Source organism: Convolutriloba macropyga, chromosome 11 (assembly GCF_964194025.1).
Source record: "Convolutriloba macropyga chromosome 11, txConMacr16.3, whole genome shotgun sequence".
Lineage (NCBI taxonomy): Eukaryota > Metazoa > Xenacoelomorpha > Acoela > Convolutidae > Convolutriloba > Convolutriloba macropyga.
In genome coordinates this window covers 53,800,539-53,811,817 of record NC_134478.1, presented here as the reverse complement: position 1 = coordinate 53,811,817, position 11,279 = coordinate 53,800,539, and the positions used below count along the sequence as shown (strand labels likewise).

The 11,279-nt window shown below is 33.1% G+C and overlaps 1 protein-coding gene across 1 annotated transcript in view; it reads left to right on the top strand.

Moving 5' to 3' along the window:
* Positions 1–1,368: 1,368 nt before the first annotated feature.
* The window catches only part of LOC142349201 (ephrin type-B receptor 1-B-like), a 28,083-nt gene continuing 18,172 nt past the window's right edge, over positions 1,369–11,279 (top strand). Inside the window, exons 1-4 of the mRNA XM_075400609.1 lie at positions 1,369–1,706; positions 5,265–5,371; positions 7,586–7,707; positions 8,047–8,621. Of these exons, the coding sequence (XP_075256724.1) occupies positions 1,646–1,706; positions 5,265–5,371; positions 7,586–7,707; positions 8,047–8,621 (865 nt within the window). The 5' untranslated portion in view covers positions 1,369–1,645. The remainder of the gene's footprint in view (positions 1,707–5,264; positions 5,372–7,585; positions 7,708–8,046; positions 8,622–11,279) is intronic.

Below are 11,279 nucleotides of genomic sequence, written 5' to 3'. Positions count from 1 at the left end.
GTTCGCTTAAGTGGAGCTAAAGTCTTACCATTGGCTGTTTGGTTCGAAAAGCATTGTATTTCACACCATTTTTGGGTTGAGCAAAGTCTTTCCATAGGTTGAAGGATGCCTTGAGTCTGGAAATTTTTATTTGTGGTGTTCTACTGAATCGTTTGTCACTTTTGTAAAACTCTCAATTTTGATGTTTAAGCGCTGAATAAAAAGTTTTCTGATTAGAAAAAGGATGAAATGGGTTCTAACATTACGTGCGGTCGGGTATTACGGAACTTTCTTAGTTCTAAAATTCTAAACTTTAAGAAATTTTGTGTGCTACGCGTACGCTCACGGGTGCCGTGTTTCTTTTTCAAGAAGATTAAAAAAAATGTGTATGAAAAAATTATCATCAATATTCCAATATCATGTGTCAGTGATGAAATTTCCGGGATAGTACTTTTTTACATTTTTTTAAAAATGAATTTATTGTTTTAAAAAGTTTTGAGGCAGCTTAAGGCTTCATGGCAGAAACTAATTTGAAAAATACCGCCTTTACGCTTATTTTTCTTCTGCTTCGTAAAATACTTCGCTATCAGGATTGTCTCAATATTCCCTTTTTCTGTCGCCTCTATCCTCTCTAAAAATCATTAAGATAAATACTATTCGAGACAATAATGCAAGACTATAGCCTGTTAACGTGTTGTGTTGTTCTAGCTCGAGTGATAAGTAAATTGGTTATTTAGTTTGAAGGGTTTTTTCCTCTTCCCCCGAGAGGGGGCTTAATTTTTGGATGTCACTTGAACAAATTGACCCGTTCACGTCAATCTAATTGGCTAGGCAACCCTTTGAACGTTCACATATACAACAAAAGTAAGTGTGAAATTGTGTATGTGTGCGTGAAATTAGGTACAGTTACGTAATAGGAAAAGAGATAGACTTAGCCAGGAAAAGAAAACTTTTCCTTTATTATTTAAAAATATTTGCTCTAATTTTACTGTTTATAGGAAATATCAATTTTCAGCTACAAATACTACCAGCATTTGAATACTTTCCGTGCGTCAATTTTTATAACAATAAGAAAGATAGTGTTTTTTTCAATTTTTCTTTAAAGTTTTCACTGCTAAAGCTTATAACTGCTAGTTTTTTTTTCAATTTTTTAGTATTTTGATCGGTTAATATTTAGAGTTCACAATCCTTAAACAGAGAAATTTATATGTCTGTGAACAAATACCCCGTTTAATCTCACTTTCAACTGAACTCGCAATCAGTGTTAACAAAGTACACTGTAGAATTATTTCTTCAGTACTTCAGTATAAGTGCGCTTAAATTTCAGCCAATCAGAGCGCAGCAATTGATTTTTTCAGCTTTGGTCTCAGAATGAGAAAAAATTGAAGTAGCTTTACTTCTTTCGGCTGAATTGAATAGACGCTTTTAATATATTTGTACAATTTTCTCATTTCTTTCTCAAAAGAAAATTTTCCGATCTTTGACAACTTTCAACTTAAACTTCTAAAATTTAACATAATTTTGTTTGTAACATATTTAATCGGACATTTCGAGCATCTTTAATCTTTAGAGCAAAAAATTGATGATATATTTTATTTATCCGGTTTCTTACTTTGAAGAATAAATTTTGCCATTTTACGTATCAATTTTGTGAAGAAGATTGAAAATGAAGTTATCAGTTAGCATTTTAATCATCAGTTTATTTACAGCTATCAAATGCGACAAAGGTAACACTCACCCTATTTTATTTTTTGACTGGAAAACTTTAAAAACGTTGTCACTTTGAAATACAAATTATACTTTGGATCAAAATTAATATTTATGTTGCTTGTGCGGTATTTTTAGCAAGTGTAGGTCAGTAATATATTTAAAAATACCAAAATTTTTTTTGAATATTCGTGTTAATTTATGTTTGTATCAGGTTAAAATTGCAGTGCTTTGTTCACCGCCACCTTCTAAATTAGTTCACATTTGTTTGGGGGGAAAGTATCGATAGTATTGATTTTGACAACGCAACACCACCACCGCCTTCAAATAATGCTTGGTTCGATCAAATTACAGCCACTTGACCTTTAAAGCTGCTGAACTATTTGATGTGAGCCCGATAACGTTGCGTATTTTTTTTTCGAATTTTGCTAAGACCTTATTTCTGATTGTGACATATTGTTTGAAATGATTTTATCGTTAAAAGCAACTGTACATAATTCATCGGGCAATGAGAAAATTGAAGTTTTCACTTACTATAACTTTTGTTTCAAGTTTCTGCTAATTGTGTTCTGCAATTTAGAAAAACTAATGAGTTATACATTAGATTTACTTTCGTCGCTGGCTTTGCTCTTTGACGCGAAGGCTCAATGAAATAGTACATTTTAAATTTGACTCAGATTTGACTTAAAAATAGAGCAGATGATAATATAGCGCAATTTAAACGAGAGCGAATGGTAATTTTTTTATAAATAGCTTCACCCAACCATGCCTTGTTAAATTTATTTATTTAGCTAATCTGGTTCCTTTTTACCGAAAAGATGCAAAACTCCAATTGACGAAGCATAAACTATTGAATTAAAATTTATTAGAAATTGAAACTAAAACAATTTTTTTAAAAAAACACAGTTTGGAAGTGAAAGTTCTCAATTTGTGCATTTTTAAGAAGCAGTGATATTCAAATAATCGCAAGTATTGAAAACCAACAATTGCAGAATTTTAGAGAAACATATTTGGAAGGCAAGAATGCCACAGGGGGTGTAGCGGAATTTTAAAAAGAAAAATTTGATGTAAGAAACTAGTGATGTTCACATGAAAGTTTCATTTCTTTTCATAAGTTAAATATTTCTACTTCAATTGCAAACACGTCATTGTTTCTTTAATAACTCAGCTTACCGATTTTTTGAAATTGACAGTAAATTCCGACTTATAGAAAGTGAAAAGATGAAGAAGTAAATTGAAATTTGTGTTATGCACAAAAATTCCGGGTAATTGTTTTTCTTAAACTTCTTCAGCGCCCAATTTTCAGAATTATAAATTGACTCGAGATAGTTAGAATTGCTTCCTATTGTTTTTTGATACATTTAATATGTGGGAAAAAAACTTGACGTAGGTTATGGTTATTTGGTAGACTTGAACAGTTTTTTTTTGCCAGCAATTGTTTTCACCATTCAAGCCCAGCGTAATATTCAAAATTCAGTTTGTACATGGACAGTAGAAAAAAATTCCGATCCTCTGTTGTTTTTCACAGATCTTCCTCAGTTTCCACGAAACGGGCAGTCTTGCAATACTTTTGACAAAAACGGCTTTCTAGCAGAATTTTGTTAAAGTCTGGTTATATTGCACGTTTTTTTCCTCCTGTAAACTATAGGAACTTTTTTATTCAGAGTATTTCGAGTTCCTATTTTTCAAGTTTTCACAGAATTTTGATACAATGGGAATTATTTTGTGCACATCGTTTGGGTCTTTCCCATTATAGCCTCCCATTATGGTATAATTACAATAATGAGAGGCTAGAGTTTACATGACCACTAAGATGGGGGCGAAAATGGGAAAGACCCATCTTTCATATGAGTTGGTTCTCGTTATTTCTCAAAATCAATTCAAAAAAGTGCTTTCAAGTCAAAATTGTTAATATTTCAGCGAGTCGAAAACTGTTAAAGTAAGCTTCCACAAACTTTTTTCTTACCTGTTTCCGTAATGCCCCCCCTCCGTTTCCTAATGCACCCTCAGTTACAACCTAAGTGTTATAACATAGCAAATCAATATGTTATAATATATTACGTGCACTTAGCTGACACGAACCCACTAAGCTGGCGGGCACAAACAAAAAAGATTTTTTTGTAATTATCACAAAAATATTTTTGAGATCTGAAATTTATTCAATCATTTTTTTTCGATCGCTTCCAAAATTAATTACAAGTCTTTTGGCAGGGACTATTATTACAGAAATAAAACCAAAGCAAACCTAACTAAACAAAAAAGTTCAGAAGGTAATCGATTTTTAATTTAGACCTAAGATTTGACCGTACGAAAGATGTAAAAACCGACATGAACTATTAAAGGGCACTTTTCTGACGTGAAATCACTCAAGCAAGTTTATCGAAAACGCACTTTCGGCCCTTAGTGGGTTTTCCCCCACCCCAATGTTTTGCCCTGTTACCAGCGGGGCGTGAATTAAAATGGACGTGAAAGACAAAAGACTCACAAAGTATGTCAACCTCATTATCGCGACGTCATTACCAGGAACTACTACCCATTCATAACTAGTTAGTTATAAATACTTAGCCCAAATTTACTTTCTGTGGGATCTTTCATTGTTAGCCCAGTTTTTGTAATTCATCACGCGTGTGGGAAAAGAACACGCGTAATTAAATTGAAGCCTTTTCTTTGTTTATTTTTGCGAAAAATTTTTTCCTGATTTTGGCTCTGGATTTGTGAATTTGAAGTAATTTTTCTCTTAAAATCAAACCTTTCTGTTAAAATTTTTCCTCTCATTAAATCATTTTTTCCTGAGAACAACAAAAATCTCTAAAAAAATATTTTCGTCCTTTTTATTAAAATTTTGTATCAATTTTGATAACGTTTTTTTTTCAGTTTTTCCCATATTTCCGTCTTTTTACACTTTATCAGAAAATTGTCACCCATTTTTTCTTCAAAAAATTTTACTTCTCATTATTTTTTGCTGTTTTCTATTTATTTTGTCTCTCCTGTCCTTTTGATTGTGAAGACGAGGGTATTTATTTATTTCACGCGCTGGTTGTTTGTTTATTGAGGCAGGGGCCTGTTGTATCATCACTATTACTCAGTATAATGTACAAAGAAGAGAAGAGTGATAGGACCTCTAGGCAGATTTCTTTTATGATCAATGTATCATTGTCACATCAAATCATCACATGTACATTGGGCTCTGTTGACCAGGTGAAAAGCGGCTGTAAACAACAAAACAAGACAATTTTCTATTTAATCAGGCTAAAATGACCATTAAACGCATCGCTAGTTTTTCACCTTTGAACCTGATTATCCACAAGATCAATAAAATTCACAAACAATCGCACTGTATTGTTATTTGTTATATTTATACAAAATCTGAACGCAATAAACAAAAACACAAATAACACAAAAAGCATTGAAAAATTACAAATTTGAGTATAATATATTCGATCAGAACAGGGAGCGGATTTTCATATCGTCACATCTGCTTTTTAAATTAGAAAAATAATGATATGATACTAGATATTGATGGAGTTGTTTTGTTTGTTGTTTATTAATTTTGATTGAGTTTATTTGCTGTGTTTTAGAAGTGCTTTTGGATCGGTCTAGTCAAGACAGCGCCTCGGCCGGTGCAGCTGAAAAAGTGTGGGAGGATTTCAAGACAATCGGGACTAAAGGCAAAACGAAGCATGGGGTGAGCATGAAAAATTATTTACCAGAAAATTTAAATTCCCAATTTCAGTCGGCGAAAAATATTCACCCTCCCCGCACCACAACCACCAACAGCTACAGAGCACGTGCTATTAGTAAATCATTGTGTAAAATTATGACCCGTTTGGCTGAGGGTTGCAAATAAAGTGCACCCACTAAACAGGGGGTGGAAGCGGCGGGGGGGGGGGGTACATATAAACGGAAAAGGTCCAAGTTATCTTCGGAAGTTGAAAGAAAGAAAAATTTAACGGTAACAAATAGATAGCATAATTGCTGAAAATAAATATTCAGTGAATTTTGAGTTTTTAAGAAATTTGCTATTCTAAACTTAAGCTGAGACCGTTGTTTTTAAACAAGTGATTTAATGTTTCATCAATAGCAATTCAATGATTGCTTATTTTCGGCTAAAATCAAAATCGATTATTCCAGCATTTGACCTTTTCCCCTTCAATATATCACCTTTCAATGAATAAGTTAAAACTTAATAAAGTCTAATACGATACAAGATATCTTCAATTATGAATGCAAATTGATTTTTCATTTCTGCGATGTAAAGCCACTCCAATGTTTACACATTATAACGTTTCATAATGCATCAAAGCTAAGCCGCTCGCATTAATTTCTCAATTCCCTGCTGTTCGGTCAAAACTCCTTTTTGAAAAAATTTTCCATATATTTTGAATTTATTCTCCTTTTTATATTTGTCCGGCAATACTGCATAAAAGCTTTATACTGTTTGACTTTTTCTTTTAATCTTTTCCATTTTTATTCAACTTAAACTCTAATTCATTTCAGTTTAAATGCTTTTTAAACATACCTACAACGTAAACATTGGTTGTCAAAGGCCTGATTGTCAAATTTGATCAGATTCAATTTTTGCGCTTTTTGTTCACTTTTGTTCAGAAAGTGTTTTCAAAATTGCTGAAAAGTTAATGAAAACTTAATTTAAATGCAGTTTTTGGCGCGTTATTTATGACAATACGCGTATTGTATGATTTTTTGAACAGTTTTTTCAAAGTTTTTGTTGTTTTTCTGTGTCAAATTTTATTTAATTGATTCATTTTCAGGAATCACGCTGCTTTAATTTTCTCATAAGATATTCTTGTTGTTTTTCAAGTCAGTTTTTGAGTTGCCGTGTTTATTAAAGAAACATTATTGAGCGAAAAAGTGAATCTTCATGTATAATTACTAGTCTTATAATTACTAGAATGATTGGCTTGTGTACTGCGAGTTATATAAAAACTTACGGAGTGAATTTTTTCACCTATCTTCGAAAATTTGTGGTCTAGCAAATTATCAAATATCTCTATGATATTAAGTTTATTAGTTAATTTCAAAAGGCCAATTTCAAATTGAAAACTATTTGAAAATTGATTCACGCTTTTTCAAACATTATCACATTGAGGCACCAAGTTGACCGCTTGAAACGAAAAAGTTTCAGTTTTTTTTTTGTTTTTTCGTGAAAATTAATACATTGACAAACGGTTTTCTGCAAACATTGTTAATGAGAAAATGTGTTGAATGCTATTATTCATACAAGTTTTTCGTTCTTTTGTATACTTTGTCATTAAACGCAGCGAGGTATGAAATGACGTGCTTTGATATTGGTTAATTTACTACTAACTAAAAAGTATTATAAATTAGTAAAGTAAGTAAAAGTTAAAAGCAATGCAAATATGCAAAGGTACTGATGCTGATTGCTAAACTAAGGGTGACTTTCAACCCGTTAATAATGTTTTCTTTACTAATGGGCTTTACTAATTGACCACGCGTATGAACTTGGGTTCTAATTGAGAAGTCATCAACTTGTAGATACCTGAGCACAAAGTTGTTGTTTTTAAACAACAAGAATAAACAAAATTGTTGATGCTTTTTAAATATTTTCAAGTTGTGAAACGAAGTTTGAGGTTAAATGCGCGGCTCAAATTTCAAGAATGCAAATTTTTTATTTATAAATCTGATCGGTCAATTGTTGCGCAAGAGTTTGTTGTAAACAAAACTTGATGTCTTGTTTTGGATTAAAAGTTAGGGCTAACAATAATAAACATTAAACGCAACCAAAGGGTCATGAATAATGAAAAGGGTCAAAATTGACAAACAATGTAGCAGAAATGAGCCCAGTTTTAAATGTTAGTGTTGATAGTTGCATGTTTGTTGGATGCTTATTTAAAAAAAATAATAATAACCCACTTTTTAGTGGCAGTGGGGTGGAAAAAACGGAATGGCAGTGTGTGACACAGAAGTGGAAGGAGCTGAGAACTGGGTCAGAACTCCCTTCATAGCTCTAGATGATGCAAAAATTGTCAAGATCAGAATTTGGTTAGTATTCACATTTTAACAAGAGAACATCAAATTTTTGAGACAATAATTATCTGTCTGAAATGTAAATTTTCTCTTTAACAGGGAGCTTAATTTGCAATAATTTTCCACCTTTTTGGAGAGCTTAAACATAAAAATGTTTCACAATCAAGATGAAATTTCATATTTTAACAGTTCAAAATTTTTCCAATGTCACAGCCCTATTTTTAACTACAGAACAGATTTACGCTTACATTGGAAAAGTTTTGAACTTTTAACAATTTTGAAGGTCAAAGTTTCATATTGATTGACATTTTTCGATTTATTTTTTCCCAACTTTTTTAGTTTCGACCTTTTTAGGTACAACCAAGAAAAGTGCTCGAGAGTTGAAGAAAAATCCTCACCAAAATGCGACAACAAAATCACAGTTTCATATCTGCACAGAAGCAATGCCTCACCTGACGACAAAACCGCTTACAAGCCTCTCGATTCGTTCCTCGGAGGCGGTTCTCTATTCTCAGACACTAAACTCGAAGAATCAAGCCAGGACGATGCTTTTCTTTACGAAGCTCAAATCGATTTAGAAAAAGCTGCCGAACAAAATTTCGGCCTGACTCGAACAATTTCAGACGGGGGGATTTACTTGGCATTCATGGACCGCGGTTCCTGCACTGTCATTCACAGTATAAAAGTGTTCTACTATTTTTGCCCCCGGGTCGTGAAAGATTTCACGCTTTACCCTCGAACTACGAGTTCAAGTTCGTCGAGTCCGGTGTTCGGGTCGTGTCAACCGGGGGCGACTTCGGACCCCGAGCGTCAGCCGAAGGCTCTGTGTAACAACGCGGGAGGGTGGGATCATTTGAAATCATCTCAGGACAAATGTTTGTGCGATGCAGGATACGAAAGCAAAAATGACGAAAGAGTCGAATGTAGTCGTAAGTTGATGATATTTATTGTTGTTTTTTGTAAAAAAAATGTCTAATTTTAGTACGATTTTGTCATCATCTTGTAATCATGAGTAAACGTGAAAACCTTATATTAAATCCGATGAATTTTATTCTAATTGGGAAACAATTTCACAATTTTTCCTTTTTTAACAAGAGACAAAAATTCTGACGCAATTTTATTCCCTCTTTTTCCAATAAAATTGATAGGTGAAATTTAGGGAAAATGGATAAAATTTCATGCAATTTCCCGTTTTAATTTTTCCTCACCCTACGACAGACTTAGTCTATGCCACGGTCAATTGTGCATGTAGATTGTTTTTGTTTTGTTTTGATAATAAATTGTTTGTTTTTGATAAATCGGGTCGATAACTTTGACTTATGCTCTGTCACTCAAGCGTTATGAATCAGATCAACTTAGGGCAACTTCATAGCATGACGCCTACAGTTGTTTAGTTATAATAGTATAACAACTACCCTCGCCCTGTTATAACTAAGTGCTAACCAGAGCGGGTTATAACTCAACTATGGTGATCTCCGATCGATCGCCCCCTTGTTTGTTTGAACAGGGAGACAAATTTTCCCACCGGGAAGGGACACTTTTCCCCTAAAATTGTACAACGAAACCAGTTAGAACGCCGCGCACATTTTATTATCTTTTGTTTAACTCTATTTTGTTATCAAAAATTTCAAACAGCTTGTGGTTTTATATATTATGCAAAAAATATATTTGCCCAAAACTGAAATTATGAGTCATTATAGCTCAAAATATGAAATTTCGGGTTTTTGAACAATTTTATTTTCTTCCTAAATTCATTGACAAATAATGACGTCATTTCACGGACAAATTTGTCGTTCAGGTGTTTTTAATCGGTACTAACAAACAATAACAATCGAAACCAAAACCCAATTTGATTGGTAATCCAATTTTATCAATGTTTGTTTTAATCTAATTACCGCCCAGCGTCGATATTTGAAGACCTCAATTTTGAGAGCTTTCCAAACTTTTGTGGTGTTTATGTTGTTTTGAAAACGCCCAATTACTGGGAAAAGATCCCAAATTAGGCGGAGAACTGGGGTGCGGTAAACAAATAGCCCCAATAATAATACCATGATCCACTGTATTATTAGTGTTGATTGGGTATCATAACTAGACAATAAAGTTGTGAGTGAAAACAAGTTGAGGTGTTATTAGTTTTCCTTACAAATTTGTTTTCTTTATTTATTTTCCCCAATTTGCAAAGCAGGGGGTATCTCCTATTTTTGTAACAGGGGAATAGGCATTTTTGTGCCCGTATTATGTGTAGAAAAATAGCCCGGGTAAAATTGGGCGCATGATCAAATTCTAATCTCAACTTGGATGATTATTAAAAGTATTCCCCAGACGCGACAGGAATGCTGGTTGAAATTAGTTATAAATAATGAAAAAGTTATAAGAAAATATGGCTATGAGAGAGTATTAATCGCTTAATTTGTCAAAGAAATGAATTATGTTTGCATGGATGATTTTGGGTTTTCTTAATATTAAGAAAGCGGTGAAAAATTGGGCTCATATGTTTTTGAAATGGATGAAATACTTTGAAATAAGCGAAAAAATTCCGGTTCATTTAAATCGAGTAATGAAATATGTGAACAGAAGAAACTTCACGCGAAGCGTCTGATCAAAAATTTGAAGAGAGGAAATTAGGCATGAACGAGAATTGGGTTCTCAGGTCAAGTTTGTTTTTTTGGATAAAATTTTTCATTATGATTGCAAAGTTTTTTTTACGCAAGATTATTTACGCGTTGCGGCCTAATTTTTATCGGAAATCTCAATTTATGCAATTATCTAAGTTTTCAACGCAATCATGGGCAGGCAACTATCACATCCCCCCATAAAAAAAATCAAGCCTAAATTTCTTCATAATAAATTTACGAAAAAATTTTTCCCATCACCAATACCCCCCCCCCCCCCCCCAAAAAAAAATGTCCTCAAAAACTAGAAGAGGGATATAATGCTTCCATGTTCCCTTAATTACACCGGATGATAATGATGATTAATTCTTTGGCAGTCCTGGCTGGTAAACAAATTTCCTCTTTGGCTGGGGGTTAATCAAAGAGCCGGCTTTTCCTTTTGGTGACCGTGCGAGCCCAGGTGAACAAATTCTCTTTGAAAATGCCCGGGGAAATTTTGGGAGATGCAAATTTCAATGCATCATTACTGATAATGTATAATTGGTATCAGGTGGAAATTTTTCAATTCCTTAAAAAAGCCAACCAAGAAATATTTTTGGCTATTCGTCACAAAAATGCAAATTTTTCGCCAGAAGTAGAAGCATTTAGTCACGTTTTTGGAAGTTTGCTTGTGCATTTGTTCCATCTAGACAAATATTTTGTTAAAAAAGCTTATTTAAAAAATTTTAATAAGAAAAATAACAATTTTTGTGTAATTCTTGAATTTTGTTTGCTAAAAGCGTTGCTTATAGTTATTATGATGTAATTTCACCTTTTGCGTAACCCAAAAAAAAAGAGGAAATAGTTCACAATTTCATCAAATATTCCATCCAAGCGTTGTTTACTTTTGTGTACTTTTCTGTCAACGTTTATTTACTCAGACGCTTCTACTTGTCAGTTACAGTTTCAAAATAACAAGAATTGATTTCTTTTGTT